This window comes from Chrysochloris asiatica, unplaced genomic scaffold (assembly GCF_000296735.1).
Source record: "Chrysochloris asiatica unplaced genomic scaffold, ChrAsi1.0 scaffold00103, whole genome shotgun sequence".
Classification (NCBI taxonomy): domain Eukaryota; kingdom Metazoa; phylum Chordata; class Mammalia; order Afrosoricida; family Chrysochloridae; genus Chrysochloris; species Chrysochloris asiatica.
The window spans coordinates 4,858,472-4,877,380 of NW_006408621.1; the positions used below are offsets into that span (position 1 = coordinate 4,858,472).

At 36.6% G+C, this 18,909-nt stretch overlaps 1 protein-coding gene across 1 annotated transcript in view; it reads left to right on the forward strand.

Annotated features, from left to right (window-relative positions):
• The window catches only part of METTL4 (methyltransferase like 4), a 56,208-nt gene extending 38,288 nt beyond the window's left edge, over nucleotides 1–17,920 (forward strand). Inside the window, exons 5-8 of the mRNA XM_006867276.1 lie at nucleotides 5,029–5,203; nucleotides 7,326–7,432; nucleotides 7,943–8,034; nucleotides 17,732–17,920. Of these exons, the coding sequence (XP_006867338.1) occupies nucleotides 5,029–5,203; nucleotides 7,326–7,432; nucleotides 7,943–8,034; nucleotides 17,732–17,877 (520 nt within the window). The 3' untranslated portion in view covers nucleotides 17,878–17,920. The remainder of the gene's footprint in view (nucleotides 1–5,028; nucleotides 5,204–7,325; nucleotides 7,433–7,942; nucleotides 8,035–17,731) is intronic.
• Nucleotides 17,921–18,909: the final 989 nt, after the last annotated feature.

An 18,909-nucleotide genomic window follows, 5' to 3' on the forward strand; every position in this document is an offset into this window, starting at 1 on the left:
ATTGGAAGAGATCAATATTTGTGCCCATTCCAAAGAGAGGTGACCCAACAGAATGCGGAAATCATCAGACAATCTCTTTGATATCTCAAGCAAGTAAAGTTAGTGGAGGAGTATAATAGAGGAAGGCCAAAGGTAGATAGATGAAGGAGTGTCATGTCTTTTATTTTTTACGAAAGTGTGACTTAAATTTCTATGCTTTGAGTGTTGGCTGAGGAATTTGAAAGGTGGTGAGATTTTGTGGTAGATTTTCTTGTTGTTAAGTGTCATGGAGCTTGGTTCCGACTCAAACTCAGTGTAGGGTTTGCATGTAAGGCTTTAAATCATTGTGGAAGCAGAAAGCCTCCTTGTTCTCCCTTGGAGCAACTCGAGGACTCTAACTTTTGACCTTGTGTTTCCTAGTTCAGGGCTTATCTTATGGAGCCACCACACTCCATAGAAGACCTAGGGTGAGTGAAAAAAAAATTGATTAGTAGTGTTGAAAGTTTTTTAATGGATTTGATAAATACTTGTTGCTGTTAAGTGCTGTGGAGTTGATAACAACTCATAGCAACTCTGTATAGGGTTTCTGGAGAACAGCTGGTTTGCTTGAATTGTCACCTTTGTAGTTAACAGTTCAGAGCTTATCCTGCAGCACATACCAGTACTCTTGAGCATTTACTTTGCCTCTACTTGAGTTTTTCAGTAAAAAGTCAAATTAAATGGTGGTACTGATTTAGGAATGAACATTTGCTTAAATATTGGCACTGTTAGATAAAGGGGATTTGGGAGCTGAAAGTACTTGTGAGAAAGTAATGAAATGATACACGTCCAGTAACCTCTGTGGAAGAGAAGTAATTGTGATCAGTAAAAAACTGAGAATCAGTGAAGTGAAGGGATGGTGCTTTGGTAGCTTTGATAAAATTAAAGAATAGATGGAGGGATAGGAGGTTGTAGCCAGAGATTGATTATGGTTTTAGGGATGGGGCAAGTCTGAGCAAGACAAGGTCCAGGTTCTGGAAATTGGAATGAATTATTGAAATGAATTGGTTGCAATTGTGTTTGTTTAGACAAAGGAAAGTTGAGGCGTGCACATTATATGGATTGCTTTGAAATTACCCGATGTATAATGACATAATTTATGTAGGTGAGGCAAGGTAGCGTGATCTCAGAGATTCTTTGAGTCCACATTGAATATGGAAAATGAAGATAAAATGGGAGGATAGAGGCTAGGATAACTGGATGCCCTAATTCTTAAAAGAGAAGGGAGTTTTTCTTTTTAATGGAAAAGTGAATGATTTATAGCCTGAAAGTAGCGTAGAAGAGTTAGAATACTGCCTCTCTCCTACCTTTTATGTGTTTGGAGTATTGAAGAAAGGACCACACTCATTTGATTGGGTATCGTAGAACAAGTAGTGATCTAGGAAGAGAAGACAGATTTCATATTATTAATGGCTAGGAGATGCAAGGCTACAGAATTTTTTTAAAATGAAAGAGTAAAGATTTCAGAGAGCCCAGTGGTTCCAAACCCAAACTAAACCCACTGCCATCAAGTTGAACCATATAGGACAGAGTAAAATTGCTCCTTAGGGGTTCCTTCACTGATTTTTATGGAAGCAGACAGCCTCATCTTTCTCCCTAGCTTATGGGTTTGAGCTGCTGACTTTGCAGTTAGCAGCCCACAGTGATAACTGATTGTTGTTGTTAGGTGCCCTCGAATTGGTTCCAACTCGTGACCCTCTGTGCAACAGAACGAAACATTGCCAGGTCCTGTGCCTTCCTCACAGTTGTTATGTTTGAGCCCATTGTTGTTGTCACTGTGTCAGTCCATCTCTCTTGGGGTCTTCCTCTTTTTCTCTGATGTCCTTTTCCAGGGACTCATCCTTCTGATAACATGTCCAAAGTATGAAAGATGAAGTACCGCCATCCTGGTGTCAAAGGAGCATTCTGGCTATACAGATTTGTTTGTTCTTCTGTCCTTGGTCCTTTCAATATTCTTCTCAAACACCATAGTTCAAATGCATAGATTCTTCTATGGTCTTCTATTTCATTGTCCAACTTTCACATGCATATGAGGCAATTGAAATACAGTGGCATGTGTCAGGTGCATCTTAGTCCTCCAAATGACATCTTTGCTGTTTAACATGTAGGTCTTTTGCAGAAGATTTGTCTAATGCTATATTATACAACATTTGGACTCCAGGTGTGGCAATGTAGGATCAGCACTGAACTGCAAACCACAAGGTGTCAGCAGTTCAAATTCAATAGTTGTTCCTCGGAAACCTTATACAGGGTTGCTGTGAGTTGGAATCGACTCGAAGGCACTTAACAACAACAACCATCATTTAATTTCTTGACTGCTGCTTCTATGAACATTAATTGTAGATTCAAGCAAAATGAAGTTTTTGAAAACTCCAATCTTTTTTCCATTTATCATGATGTTATTTATTGGTCTTGTGAAGAATTTTGTTTTCTTTTCACTAAGATGAGGTGCATACTGACAGCTGTGATCTTTGATGTGCATCAGTAGTAAGTGTTTTAAGTACTCTTTGCTTTCAGCAAGTAAGGTTGTATCATCTACATATCGCAAATTGTTAAGTCTTCCACCAATCCTGATGTTATGATCTTCTTCATATAATCCAGTTTCTGGGATTATTTGCTCAGCATACACATTGAATAAGTATGGTGAAAAGATACAACCCTGGTTTTAAAACATTAATTGTCCCCTTCTGTTCTAACTACTACCTCTTAGTCTATATACAGATAAGTGATTAGGAGTTGAAAATACAGTAGGTAGAGGTCTGGTTTGGTGCTGTAGGGTTAGCACGAGACTGTGAACCACAGGTTGGCAGCTCAAATCCACCAGCTGCTTCTTGGAAACCCTGAACAGGATCACTCTGAGTCGGAATTGACTCAATGGCATGAAACAGCAGCCACAGCAACAAAGACAGGTGAGATGATAAGTGGCTGAGGAAGCAGGATTTAGGGCAGAAATTGAGGGTTATAGGGATATGAACAAGTTTGTTGAAATAAATTAGTTTTAGCATGACCAACTTCACAACACTTGCTTGTTGTTAGGTGTTATCTATAGATTTTTGTTTTCTTATAAAATAACCTTTTATAGAATAACCTTGTAGTATAATTTACATATATTGTTTTTAAGTGCTGAGGAGTTGGATCAATTTACATATAGTAACATACATTTTTACTGTACAGTTTAATGGGTTATAACAAGTGTCTACCACCTTAATCTCGGAGAAAGATGAGGTTTTCTACTCCCACAAAAATTGACTGTCTCGGAAACCCCATACAGGGCCGCAGTGAGTTGGAACCGACTTGATAGCACACTGCCACCACCACTACCACCACTATATTTGAAGTCGTAGTATGGCACTTTAGGTTAAGCACTGGACTGTTAACCACAAAGTTGGTAGTTCAAACCCACCAGACACTCCTTGAAAACCCTACATAGGGTGGCTAAGAGTTGGAACTGACTCAATGGTACTTATGACAACAATAACAAGCCTAATCAATATGGAAAGTTTCTATTACCCTAGAAAGTTCTCTCCTGCCCTTTTACAGTCAGTCCCCCTACCCCAGGTAGCCACTGAGCTTATTTCTGACACTCTTTTTATATAAATTTTATGTTGTTATTAAACGTCATGGAGTCAGTTCCGACTCATAACAACCCTGTATAGGGTTTCCGAGAAGTAACTGGTGGGTTTGAACTGTTGACCTTATTGCTCAAACCAACATTGCAGTCCATTGCATTATCCTGCAGCACTACACCAGAACTCCTAATATAGTATGATATGTATCAAAAGGTAAAGTAAAATTTGCTATTCTAACAATTTTTAAGCGTACAATTTAGTGATATAAATATATTCACAATTTTTTGTGACCATTACCTATGTTCAGGTTTTGATTTGAGTTCTTGAGAGAGTTTCTACAGCTTATGGAATCCGAACAATAGTATACTTTGAATGGAAGTCCTAGTGTGGCAATAAGCACTCAAATGCAAGGTCAGTTTGAACTGCAAGTTGGACCGTTTAAACTCACCAGCTGCTACTTGGAAACCCTATACAAAGTTGCTATGGGCCAGAACCGACTCCACTGCACTTAATGAGAGTGAAAAGTATATCTTGATTATTAATAAAATAACTGAAATTGTAGTATGTTAGAAGGAGCCTTAGTGGATTACGAATTAGACTGCTAATCACACGGTCAGCAGTTTGAGTCTACCAATCACTCTGTGGGAGAAAGATGAGGCTTTCTGCTCTCATAAAGATTTACAGCCTTGCAAACAGTATACAAGGTTGCTGTAAGTTGGAACCAGCTCAGTCCTGGTGTGGTGCTGTGGGTTAGTGTGCTGGACTGCCAGATTGGTTTGAACCACTCCTTGGAAATCCTATACAGGTTCACTATAAGTCGGAACCGACTCGACGGCACTTAACAACAACAACAACAAATACCATCAATGTATTTGTTAAGTGCTGTCATGTCAGTTTCTACTGATAGTATCCTTGTATAGGGCGTCCAAGGAATTACTGGTGGGTTTGAACTGCTGATATTAGGTTGGCAGTCTAGTGCTTATCCTATAGCACAATAGGACTCTGTCATTGTATTTAGAAGTGATAAAACATGTATGGCCTGACCTGATGCGGTGCTGTAGGATAAGTTCTGGATTGCCAACCTCAAGGTTGACAGTTTAAACACACCGACCGCTGTTTGGAAACTCTATACAGGGTTGCTGTGAGTCGGAATTTACTCGAAGGTGCTCAACATCAACAACAAACCTGAAAAATGAAATCACTTCTAACCTGTGTATAAACATGTGTCCACCAGATGTCACTGTGGCTCCATATTTAGCTATAAAATTAGTTATGGGAAGTTTGTATTTGTGGAATCAGTTGTTACTGTGGGTTCATATTTAGCTACAAAAATAGTTACAAGAAGTTTGTATTTGTGGAATCAGTGTGACATAGGTCTTCTTGTTGCTTATTTTCTTTTTTGCAGTGAGTTTTAAAAAATATTTTTTCTGTTTATTTTTAGATACAGTTATTTATCACCTATGCAGATAAAGCAAATACCTGTTCCTAAAATGGCTGCTCCAAACTGTCTTGTGATTACTTGGGTGACCAATAGACAGAAGCACCTGCGTTTTGTAAAAGAAGAACTTTATCCGTCTTGGTCTCTGGAGATAGTTGCTGAATGGCACTGGGTAAAAGTAAGTTCAGAAGTTCATTTTCTTGTCAGAATAGTGTGAGTCCTGGTGTGGCCCTATGGGTTAATGTGCTGGATCGCAAAGTTGTTTTCAACCACATGGTTAGCAGTTCAAGATCACCAGCTGCTCCTTGGAAATTCCATACAGGGTCACTATGGGTCGGAATTGACTTGATGGCACTTAACAACAACAACAAATAGTGAGATATATCATAAAGGCATTATCTCTTTTTTAAAGGTTTGCATAGCCCTGCAACATGGTGTAATTAAAACTTTTATTTTACTGCTAAACATTTTATTTTCTTATTCTCAAGGCTTTAGCCTGCTTCTTCCACGTTTTTTTGTAGTAGGCCTTTGGGCCTTGGAAATCACTCAGGATGAAATTTTTTAAAAAAACTCTGATGCTTGAAAAACAATATACAAACCTTTTGGGGTACCAATACATCACTGTCTTTGTTTCACAGAGCTACTATAACAAATACAACAAAAAATGGATGGCTTTTATTTTGTCATGGCTCTGGAGGCTAGAAGTCCACATTAGGATATCAGCAGTAGTATTAATTCCTTCTGAAAGCTCTAAGATACTGTTTCGTGCCTTTCTCATGGCTTGTTTGCTCCTGGCAATCTTTGGCATTCCTTGGTTTATAGATACATCTTCAAATGGAATCTGCACTGTGGGTGACATTTCTGCTGTCTGACTTATAAGATAGCAGTCAGAAAGGATTAGGATCCACCCAACTTGGTGTGACCACATAAACTTAACTAGTAATATCTACAAAGAAAAGACTATATCCAAATATGGTCATGGTCATAGATACAGAGATTAGGACTTCTACTTATCTTTTTGGGGAATACTTTTCAATCATTAAACATAGAAAATATTATGCTATGTTTTCTCTTACACACATACACACACACATACAATTTTGGTCACCAGCTTGTGACTTTTTATTTTTATTTTTTGGTGTTCCAGGGAGGAATCTGGGAGGGAGAATAACAAAGTATACCAGTATGGGAAGGTACTAGAAGGAAGGACCTTTTATACTACAAATTTTAGTTTAGATCTCCAATGCCTTTCATGCTACAGTGCTTATTTTGAAATTGTAGTCTTGGTTGATTGATCTTAATATCTTGCTATAAGAATGTCAAAAAATACAGAAAAACAAAGCATCAGTTCACAATTTATTGGGTATCTGTTTAAAGATATCTATTTAGATGATTTTCACAAAAACCCTCCTCAATTTAAAAAAGGTAAGCCAAGTTATTGTTAATTACATGCTTAATATTTACATAGCTGGTATCTTCATTTTAGAGACAGTAGAGTTGTATTTTTATGTATTCTGTGAATTTATGAATTGATTTTTTCTGGCTCTGGTATTGTGTAGGTCATCAACGATTTCATTTCTTTCCTTAATAATTTGAGCTCTGCCAGTATTTAATGACACTAAAGACAGTGCTTTGTTATGATCTGATTACTCACAGTCCCATCAATCAGTAACTGGTATATGAATGAATAAATAAGTACATTAATGCTGGCATGGTTTTCAGGGATAAATTTTAGTGAAAAATAAAAATTGAGTGCAAGATGATATTAAAGTTATATTTGAAATATTATTTCATCCTATATAAACATTATGTCCATAAGCCATATATGACTCTTTGGCATTTGAAATGTGGATGGTCCAAATTGAGCTGTATTATAAATGTCAATATTACATTGAAATTTAAAGACTTAATATAAAAAAGAATGTAACATATCTCAATTTTTTTATTGACTAAATATAGAAATAATATTTTTAGTATGTTAGGTTTAATAAAATAGAACAGAAATTAATTTAGTTACTTTTGAAATAACTTTTTAATATTGATGTTAGTAGACTCTTTAAAATTATATATGTGTCGCACATTTGTGGCTTATATTACCCTGTTATACTTTTTAATTGGATATCACTAGCCTTGTTATTATTAAGTACCTTCAAGTTGGTTCCGTCTCATAGTGACCCTGTGTAGGATTTCTGTGGAGCCTAGAGCTTCAGTAATTGTTTGTTTAGTAGAAACTTAGTGGGGGGAGAATAACACTTTTGTGTATATTTACAGCTTTTTTTGTGGTTGTTCTTTTATATCAGATCACCAATTCAGGAGAGTTTGTGTTTCCGTTAGATTCTCTGCACAAAAAGCCTTATGAAGGTCTTATACTGGGGAGAGTTCGAGAAAATGCTGATTTACAACTAAGGTAAGAGAGGTGATTTTTACATATTTGTATAATAGTATTTTAGGATCTTAAAATTCATTAACATAGTGACCATTGATCTTCTTAAATTTTTGGAAATTTGGCAATTGCCCAGAACAGAAAAGGGTGAATAGTATGATAAATGCGATTTTGTGTTATCCTTTTATGTGTGTGTAGTATGTAATTGGGTTCCTGGTATAGTGCTGTAGGAGAAGCACTATACTGCAAACGACAAGGTCGGCGCTTCAAACCAACTGCTCTTTGGAAATCTTGTACAGGGTCTCTATGAGTCAAAATTGACTTGATGGCGCTTAACAACAGCAGTGTATAATTATTATTGTGGAGCAGGAAATGTCTCAATATTGTACTTAAATTGTTGCTTTTCTTCATTGTTTCTATTCTTTATTTTAAATTCAAATACTATTTAAAAGGGAAGAAATCAAAACAACTATTGCTTCTATGTAAAGAAGATTCTTTAGAATGTAAGTTGTATTCTTTTTCTGTTTTAATTAGGAATGCTGATGAAAAAAGGCTCACTATTCCAGACCATAAATTAATTGTCAGTGTGCCCTGTACTCTTCACTCACATAAGCCACCCCTTGCTGGTATGTTTCTTCTATAAAGTAGAGTTATTATTGTCTGACTTTTGTCAAAATAAAAAATAATGACTTTAATATTTAAATCATCTAGAGATTTCTTGGATATTAAATTAGAAATGTTGTTTTAATTAATATTCTAAAATTTCATAGCAGACTTCATAGCTGAACTTATGAAATAGAGGATAGTTTGGTTTTATGTTGCCTTAGCCTTTTCTACTGTATAGCTTTGAGGTTACCCTCACTATCTGCTACACAATGTTTTGGGTTCCCTGTACTATCTGGACAGAGTGAGGATAGATGATGAGACATCTAAGGACTGTAGTTTAACGAAGGATTTTGTTTTACTACCACAGTGTTTTAGTGAAGTGTTCTAGAATTCCTATTCTTGGCACTGTTATCCATAGTTTGTTGTGATCCTCACAGTCGAATGCCTTTGCATAGTCAATAAAGCACAAGCAAACATCTTTCTGGTATCCCCTACTTCTAGCCACTATATATCTGATGTCAGCGTTCCAAGTCCTCTTTGAATCCGACTTCAATTTCTGGCAGTTCCCTGTTGATATACTGCTGCAACTGTTTGTGCATTATTTTCAACAAAATTTTACTTGCATATGATACTCTATTGTTTGATGATTTCTGCTTTCCACTGGGTCACCTTTCTTTGGAATGGACACACATATGAATTTCTTCCAATTGGTTGGTCAAGTAGCTGTCTTCCAAATTTCTTGGCATAGATGAGTGATCACCTCCAGTGTTGCATCAGTTTGTTGAAACATTTCAATTTTATTCCATCAGTTCCTGGAGCATTGCTTTTCTCCATTGCCTTCAATGCCACTTGGACTTCTTCCTTCAGAACTGTTGCTTCTTGATCATACGTTACACCTTGAAATGGTTGTACGTTGACCAGTTCTTTTTGGTACAGTGACTCTATGCATTCCTTCTGTCTTCTTTTGTTGCTTCCTGCATCATTCAATATTTTGCCAATAGAATCCTACAGTAATTCAAGGCGAGGCTTAAATTTTTCTTCATTTCTTTCAGTTTGAGATATACTCAGCGTGTTCACTCTTTTCGTTTTTTAATGCCAGATTTTTGTACATTTCTGTACAATATTTGACTTTGTCTTCTCAAGCTGCCTTTTGAAATGATCTGCTCATCTCTCTTAGTTCATCACGTCTTCCAGTTACTTTAGCTACTCTAATGTTTAAGAGCAAGTTTCAGAGTCTATTTTGACATCATTCTGATATTTTGTTTCTTTCTTGTCTTTTTAATGACCTTTTGGTTTCTTCCCATGTGATTGTCCTTAATGTTATCCCGGAGCACCTTTGGTCTTCAGTCATTCATGTCTAATGATATCGATTATTCATGTGAGATACACTCATATGTCACATTTTGGCTTTGTGGACTTATTTTAATTTTCTATAGCTTTTGTCTGAACCTACATATGAACAATTGATAGTATGCTCCTGACCTTATTTTGACTGATGATACTGAGCTTCTCCATTGTTTCGTCCCAACAATGTAACCAGTTTAATTTCTGAGGTTCATGAGTATAGTCACTGTTTATGTTATTGAAAAAAGGTATTTGCAGTGAATATGTCTTGCAGAATTCTGTCCTGTCTCAAGCATCGTTTCTCTGACCAAGACCATATTTTCCAAATACTGATCCTTCCTCTTTGTTTCCAACTTTTTCATTCCAATATTCATTAATTATCAGTGCATCTTGATTGCATATTTGATCAATTTCAGACTGAAGCAGTTGTTGTTGTTGTGAGGTGCTGGTGCAAACCTTTCCAGATTTTAAACTATTCAGTATCCCCTTGTTCTCTTCTAGCAACTGCCTCTTGATCTATGTACAGGTTCCTCATGAGCACAGTACCAGTTCATTTCAGCTCATTAATGCATAGGATGCCAATCTCTATGTGTTACAGTGTATTTATTTATTTTTTCCTTTAAGTTTTATTGTGGATTGAGTGCAAGTTTATAGGGCAGATCATCAGTTTTACATTCAACAAATCATACAACATGTTTCATCACAATGATTACATTCCCCTCCATGTACCATCAGTTAACAGTATTTCTCTCTATTTACTAAAGCTCTTTTTATAAAAAAAAAAAAAAAAAACATTCAGGCATATATAATAATTTATACCACCAAAGGGCACATTCCGCACGTCTGCCTCCTGGCCACTATCTCTTAGTCCTGCTCTTCCCATTTATCTAGAGTCCTCAGCCACTTCCCCTCTCCATGTCCCCATCTCTTTTTGGTGTCGCTGCTTCTCTGGATAAGGTCCCACATTCTGTTTGTATTCTTCTCTCTTGATGGTCCTAGAGTCCTTTGTTTCTGGACTGTAAGATTAACTGCTCCCCCATTTTTGTTACAAAATGTCTGCCTTTATAATTGTGACTGTCGCAATTAGTTATGATAACAATTACTCACTATTGAATGATAAGAATCTTATCCCATCTCTTTTAACCAGACCTAGCTAGACAAGATGACAACTATTCAGTGGGGACCCTTTCTTCACCCACATACTATTAAATTAAACTCCCTCTTGAAACCTTGTAAGCCAGTCACTTCATGCCCTTATCAACTCCTCATTTAAGTAGCCAATGTCAAAGTTGACAGTTTCTCTATACCCTGTGTACAGAGGGGATACTTGATGTGAGACTCTTTCCCTCTCTGTTGGTATTTAGAGTTACTACCTCTGTGAGTATAGGTCAAGTTTATCAAATTGTAGCAGTTTACCCTTGTGTCCTTTATAAAAAAAAATTTTTTTTTTAATCTTCCTCTAGTCGAGTTCTGATTATCAAGCCATTGAGGCTAGGTCAAATGGGTACTATCTGCAAGTCTGAGTGTTCTTGTGCCTCTCCCCGTACTTCATATCAGCTGGATGCTTCACTATTAGCTCTAGCCCTCTGTGGCTATGTCCTTGTCCATGGGCTCAGGTGTCCCCAGGTCTCACCACACACTGGACCAGCAGCCCGTCCTCTTCTCTCTCTCATCTCCAGGCCAATGGGAGTCAATGGACTGTGGTTGAATTCAGCCCATTTCTTCATTGCTGTCTTTTCCCGTCTTCCACTCACCAGTAGACCAATGTGGTTGCCAGCAAGCTTACATGCCTGCTGATGTGTTCCCTTTGAGTTTCAGTCTTAGAGGGGAGTTTGTCCTGAAGGAACTTGATTGTTTGCCTTGATGGCTTCCCAGAGAACAGCTTGCTTATTCTTGCAGTAGCCAGTTATACGGCCATTTTTGTTTTGGGTTCCAGTTTATATTTGATGACTTCCAATTCTCTAAGATTCATACTTCATACACCATATTCCAGTTATTACTGGATGTTTGTAGCTGTTTCTCCTCATTTTGAATTGTGCCCCATTAGCAAATGAAGGACCCCAAAACATTGCTCCATTCATATCATTATGGTAAACTGTACTTTGAGGAGGCAGCTCTTTCCAAGTCACATTTTGAGTGCGTTCCAACCTGAGGGACTCATCTTTTGGCACTGTATCTGATGATGTTCTGCTATTCATAGTGTTTTCATCTTCTTGTTCTGTATCTGATGATGTTCTGATGCTATCCATAAGGTTTTCAGTGGCCATTTAGAAAACATTCAGAATTAGTCCACCTCTCCTGTACCTAGTTGGTCTTTGTTTAGGAGCTGTGCTGACACCTGCCCACCATGGGTACCCTGCCAGTATTGAAAGTAACTGGTGGCTTAGCTTCCAGCATTATAGCACCATGCAAACCACCACAGTGTGACACACTGACAGATGAGTGGTGGGAAGCAGTTTGTAGAATTCTTCACTTTCATCCCTATTGGCTGGATAAGTAAACTTGAGTAATAGTGATATTTACTGGCCTTCCTTGAGGCATATGGATATTATCACAGATAGCATTGTACTTCAGGAGAGATCTTGAAATGCTCTTTTTGATGATGAATGTTATGCCATTCTTCTTCAGTCTGTTGTTCAGGTATAATAAACCATACAATTGTCTGATTGAAAATAGCCAGCTCACTAATACCTAAGGTGTCTATCTTTTTGTGTTCCCTTTTATTTTCAGCAAATTCTAATTTTCCTAGATTCATACTTCATACTTTCCAAGTTCTGACTATTACTGGATGTTTGCAGTTGTTTCTTCTCATTTTGATTTGTGCCGTGATAGCAAATGAAGATACTGAAAGTTTTGCTCCATCCATGTCATTCATGCCAACTCTACGTTGAGGAGGTAGTTTTTTAAATGCCTTCCAACCTGAGGGACTCATCTTCTGGTGCAGTATTAGACAATGCTCATCTGCTATTGATAAAGCTTTCAATGGCTAATCTTTCTGAAGTGGTCTGAGGCCTTCTCCTTCTTTTTAGTCTGTCTTAGTCTAGAAGCTCCTCTGAAATCTGTCTACCATGGGTGACCCTGCTCATATTTAAAATACTGTTGGCCTACCTTCCAGCAATATACAAGTTATTACAGTTTGGTAAGCTGACAGATGAGTGGTGGTTTATCATTTGGCCAACATAAAAACTTACTTTTAAAAAATTCAAAAGCGGAAACTTGAAATGTTCAATTGGAAATGATAGTTAAAAGTATTTTTTAGTTCCTTTAAAGTAGAATACAATTGTATTTAAAGGTAATTCATAAGAGATAAGATTTTAAAATGTTATCTAAAAATTAGTTTTATCCTAAGATGTTTATTGGAGTCCTGGTGTGGTACTGTGGGATAAATACTGAACCACAGGTTGGTTTGAAACACAAGGTTTGGAGGTTCAAAACTCACCAACTGTTCCTAGGAAACCCTATATGGGGTTGGTATGAGATGGAACTGACTCGATTGCACTTAACAACAAGGTGTTTATTAGTCTGTGAAATACAGCCATGCCATAATTCCAGTAGAGAGCAGCAGAAACACGTTTTTGGAACTGAGAACATTTTCAAATAAAAACTAGATTTGAGAAAATTTGGGTGACTTAATAAATATATGTAACCCTATGGTTTGGTTAAGTAGTAATAGATAAAAAATATTTGCAGTATTTTATCTTTCAGTTCATGTTACTATAGTAAGTGCATTTATTTTGTGTTTTGACTATAATGATTTATTCTCTAGATTTAAAACAAAAACCAAAATGTTAGCATCAAGTCAATTCCAACTATAGTGGGCCTATGCAGGGTTTCTGAGACTGTAAATCTTACTGGATCAGACAGCTGTATATATATCTTTCCTCCTGGGAGTGGCTGGTGGGTTCTAACTACTGACCTTGCAATCAGCAGCTCAGTGCTTATCCTACACTAGGGCTCCTTAGATTAAGTATGTTGTTGTTGTTGTTGTTAAGTGCTGTTGAGTCAGTTCCAACTCATAGCGACCCTGTAGAGGGTTTCCAAGGAGCAGCCAGTACCTTGCAATTCAAACAGCCTTGTGGTCCAGTGCTAATCCTACAGCACCACACCAGGACTCCTAGATTAAGTATGTTGTTGTTGTTGTTATGTGCCGTGGAGTCAGTTCTGACTCATAGTGAGCCTGTACAGGGTTTCCGAGGCTGTAAATCTTTATGGGAGCAGAAAGCTTCATCTTTCTCCCACAGAACAGCTGGTAATTTCGAACTGCTGACCTTAAGGTTCGCATCCCGATTCGTAACCACTATGCTACCAGAGCTCCTTATAGAGAAGTGAAAATGAAATCCATTAGAAAAGCAGCTTTCAGATTTCTGCAGTATATTTTACTCTGAAATGTCAATTCTTGGATTTTGGGATAGTATATATTCTGTATGTGATGCTTTTAGCTTTTATATGTGTTTATGCAGATTCTTAAAATGAAATGTTCTCTCTAGTTTTTTACTTCTAGAAGCACCAAATATTTTTTAAGGTTTAAGTTGTTTTTTTCTACTGCAATTTGTAAAAAAACAAACAAACCCAACACTGTCTTGGCAGAGTATTGAATTTCAAAATGATCTCCATTTTTGAGAGTAGAAGGTTTTCTTATAGATTGAAGGATAAGCCATCAGTAGTGTGGCTTACAACATAACGATGTTGTGAAATGCCATCGAGTCGGTTCCGATTCATAGCCACCCTATATAGGGTTTGCAGGGAGTGGCTGGTGAGTTTGAACTGCCAACCTTGCAGTTCAAACCAAACTTGAGATCAAGTGCTTATCCTATGATGCCACACCAGGACACCACAACATAACATTACTAGTGTATTTTCTAAAGTTTGAAAACTGTAAAAAATAAAAAGCTTTTGAGTCAGTATTTTGGTTTTAAATGTTATGTCTTAGAAGAATTTTCACTTGTTTTAAGTCATTTGTTTACTAACCCTTCTCTATGAAGAGTGAAACAGTTTGATGAGGCTACATACACTGATGTTCAAGCCACTGATTGCCTATCCTGCCTCATGCATCCAGACTGGCTAAACTGGACTGCCTCATCCTCATTAAAAGCATGTTTTCAACCAATACCAAATGCTATGTAATTATCTAAATATTTATACATCAAACTCATATTTAAATTCAGACCTTTGCATTTAATTGATATTTTTATCAATTGATATTTAAATTTAGTAGGATTAATAAGTTTCTGGGAGCACTTTGGCTCCATACAATAAGCACTGGACTGAAAGCCACAAGGTCTGTGGTTTGAACCCTCTAGCCACTCCATTGGAGAAAGGTGAGGCTTTCTGTTCTGCAAAGATTTTTTCCTTAAAACCTTGGAAACTCTTTATGTTTATGTATAGGGTTTCCAAGAAGCAACTGGTGGATTTAAACTCTGATCTTGTGGTCCAGTGTATATTCTATCATGCCATACCAGGGGTCCTACATTGAGAAAATAGATGGTAGTGAATGCATACAGGTTGTTTTTTCACTTCAAGTACCTGGACATTCTTTTCTATTAGATTGTGAGCTCTCATAAAGCATGAATATCCTCCTTCCTTAGTTAAGTCTCCATAGCACTGATTATAGTGGGTGCTCAGGATAGTAAACAGTTCTGACTGGCTGACTGTAGTTTAAATTCTAAAATAGGTTGCTAATGCCTTTGCACCTAAAAATTGAGCTAGTAAGAAAAAATAAACCAGTAAAACCTTGCTTTAGTATAGCTTTAATCACGTTAAAAGCGAAATGAGGTTGGTCAAGCCTTGAATACATGAGAGAGAAAATGGAAAAGTGATACAGGGTTATTATTGTACTTGAAGACTCTGGGGAAATGTCTCTCAAGTTTAGTGACAGTTGATATATTTATGAAAGGACTAGAAGTATTTGTGCCAGCATCTTCCAGAATCAGTCAAAACCCATGTTTGTTATAATTGATGATGTTAAGTTATATACTTATAAAAAATTGAATTTGTTAAAAGTTGTATGATGATTTATTTGTTAACAGTTATAAAAATAAAGTAGCTACTGAGACTGTTTATGTACAAACAAACCCCAAACCTTACAGGGTCTGGTTCCTTGGCTCACAGGGTTAGGGTCATGGTGTCATGGGCCATTCCACTTCATTGGCCTTGTAATGTGGTTCATGTTTTGGCTCTGTGTCCTAGTTCATTGTGTAGTACTTGGGCTCTTAACAGCTTGTTAATGGCCATCAAAGGCATGACACTTGGTCTCTGCCTGGAGCAATAGAGGAAGAAGGAATAGGGGGAGTCTTATGTTGCACTGTAGGATAAGTATGGGACCACAAGGTCGATTTGAACCTCAAGGTCAAATCCACCAGCTGCTCCTTGGAAACCCTATACAGGATTGCGATAAGTTGGAACCAACTGGATGGCATATAAAAACAACAACAATAAAATATGTGGTTAATTGCCCCCCTGAACACTACCTCGTTTGTCATGAGTCCTAAAGATGTCTGGCTACCATTACTGAACATTTGATCAAAGATTGGCTGAACAAAAGGGGAGCAAGACAGAACAGAATTGAAAATTCTTATGGATTCCAGCCTTTCTGGAGACATGGGGCTTGGATGAACCCCTGAAATTATTGTCCTGAGATAATTTTTAAGCATTAAATAAAAAATATCTCCAGAAATCTTAACAACCAAACAGTAGTTTAACTATACTAGTAAAAAAACATGTCTGCCTTGGGCATTATGCTTTTTTAAGAACTGTCTTTCTGGGATCAAGTTGATAACAGCTGGAAAGATTAGAGATGAACCTTAGCGGGCAGTGAGTTTATGTTAATGGAGGAAGAACAACTTAGAAAAGGACTGTAAGAGTGATTGTACAATTTGAAAAATGTAATCAATGTCACGGATTGTAAATGTAAAACATTTGAATTGGTGTCAGTTTTGCTATGTATATTCACAACAACAAAAATTAAATAAAAATCAAAATAAAACTAACACGCAAAAATCCCCATATTTGAGTGGTTGAATTATAGACAACAAATTCCTTTAATTCTTTTTTTTTTTCTGATAGACAGGACCCATAATTTCAAATAAGTGATTATTTTGATTTGAGAGTAACTGAAGAACATTATTATATATGATATATATATAACATAAACTGTCCCACATGCTGTCTTGTAAATCTCTCCTATGGAAAGCATCCTGAGGAACCATTTTCGTTCTTAAGAGAACTTTGCTAGATATCTTTCAAGTTCAGTCTTGTGAAAAATTAAGAATTGTATTTTATTGTAACTCTTCTTCCCTGAATATTATTTTCATACCCTTTTTTTATAACGTGATTGATATAATTAGTCACCAACATGAGCAAGGTTAAATTGATTTAAATATTTGTCATCCAAATGAGCACTTTTCCCCCTAAGGTATTCTTTTCTTCTTTTATTGTAATTCACAAGTGTTGAGCCAGTGTATATGAGGGGCCTTCAAAAAATTCATGGAAAAATTTCATTCTGTTTTAATCCCATTTTTAACAAACTTTTTGAAGCCCTTCATACTTCATATATCTTTTTTTTTGATATATCTTCCCAAACAAAATGTAATCTTAAATAGTTAATGCTACTTTGAATAAGCAATCCTTAAGTGTGGAAATAATATGGTGAAATATTAGGTAAAGAAAGATTATGAAGAAGTGTTCTGGGTATTGCCAATTTATATCTAAGATGTAATCCATTATTTGTTAGTTATTTGTTCTGAATATTTCTTCTGATTCCAATTCTGTATTTACGGTTCTATCATTAAAGAATGTTTGCAAGGAGCCATATTACATCTTCAGTTTTAAGTAAATTGTCTTTATATTGTTCCCATAGTTCTGATGTGGCACATAGGATAAGCACTAGACTGCTAGCCACAAAGTTGGCAGTTCAAATCCAGCAGTTTCCAACTCCTTGGAAACCCTATACAGGGTTGCTGTGAATTGGAGCCTACTAAGGTTCTTTAAAAAAAAAAAAAAAGTTTTTTTCATGCATGGATTACATTTATTAGAAAATTAATGTAGTTAGTACTCAGGAGATGACATGTCAGCAGCACTGGAAAACTGAAAGTCACTTGTGTGGGTGTTAAAATCCTCATTTCTCATGTACTAATGAAAACCAATAAATCAAGACTACTGAAGTTCTGATGCTGTTATTCCCAATCTCAAAGATACTTATTTCAAATGCTTTCTAGCTATAAATAGTGAAGCCTGTTGATGAAATGATTGAAATTAATTTGCTGTCCTTTTTTTTTTTTTTAAAGAAACATTTCCTTTTTTTACTTGTAACCGCTAAAAGGAAACTGATTAATTTCTTCTTAATAACCTTTGTGTTTTTGCATTTTTTTTGAACAGAGGTTCTAAAAGACTACATCAAGCCAGATGGGCAATGTTTAGAATTGTTTGCTCGAAATTTACAGCCAGGTTGGACTAGCTGGGGCAATGAAGTTCTGAAATTTCAGCATGTGGATTATTTTGTTACTCTGGAATCTGGAAGCTGACTATGATCTTGGCCAAAGTGGTAGTTTTCTTCAGTTTTTCGTCCCTTCTCCCTTCATTCTCATTCATTAACTTTTGTGACTAACTTATAAAAATATTAGCAGAACTTGGTATTTTAGTGAAATGACAAGGATTTATTAGCTTTCTTGTAATTTTGAGATGAGTTTTGCTTCAGTTGACCTGTATTCCATTTTACTTGAGTTTCTGTACAAATAAAGTGATAAACAACAGACAGGTGGCACGAATGTGCAATTAAAAAAACTTCAGGAAATATGCCTGTGAACCAAAGATCATAATCCTGCCTGTGGCTATATTTTTGGGGGCCTTTGTAATATTGTAAAAGATATTGATCCATTGATAGAAAAACTCAGGGCATTTAACACAGAAGTCCAGATTTTTGCTTCCCTTGAAACATCGGAAGCAATGGCTACTGAAGTCTGTGCTCTGTCAAAGAATCAGTCTGTTGGGCCTAGTGGTGGCAAGTCCATTCAGAGGGGTCTGCCCTCTCTAGCTTACTGCAATACCACCAACCCTGTTCCACCCATGTTTGTTGTCCACCTGACCATGTATGGCCTGCATTTGCTGTGAGTCAGAATCAACTAGAATCAGTGTTTTGGTTTGTTTTGTATGCTATGACCTTCTGGAAAAAGTACCGTAAAACCTGCCAACTATTACATCACTGTATGGAGTTTTGCTTCAGCCTTTTAAGGAACTTTTAATTGGTTCAAACACTTCTTAGTTTTGTTTGCTTTTTCTAGAAGAAAATTAAGAAATATATCTTATGGGGTGTGCTCAGAGCAGGGTGCCTCAAGAATGGTCCCTCTGTTTACATCACACCCAACAGGAATTTGGGTTCATTGTCACAAGGGGCGACAACTATGTAGCTGTCCTACAAGCAATTGCCCTACATGTGAAAAAAGAGAAACATATCTTATAGAAATATTAGAAAGTAAACTTGTTATAATCATGAAAAAGTATTTGTAGTATTTACAGATTTTCTAAAAATAAATATTTGCTGAATAAAATGTTTAGAC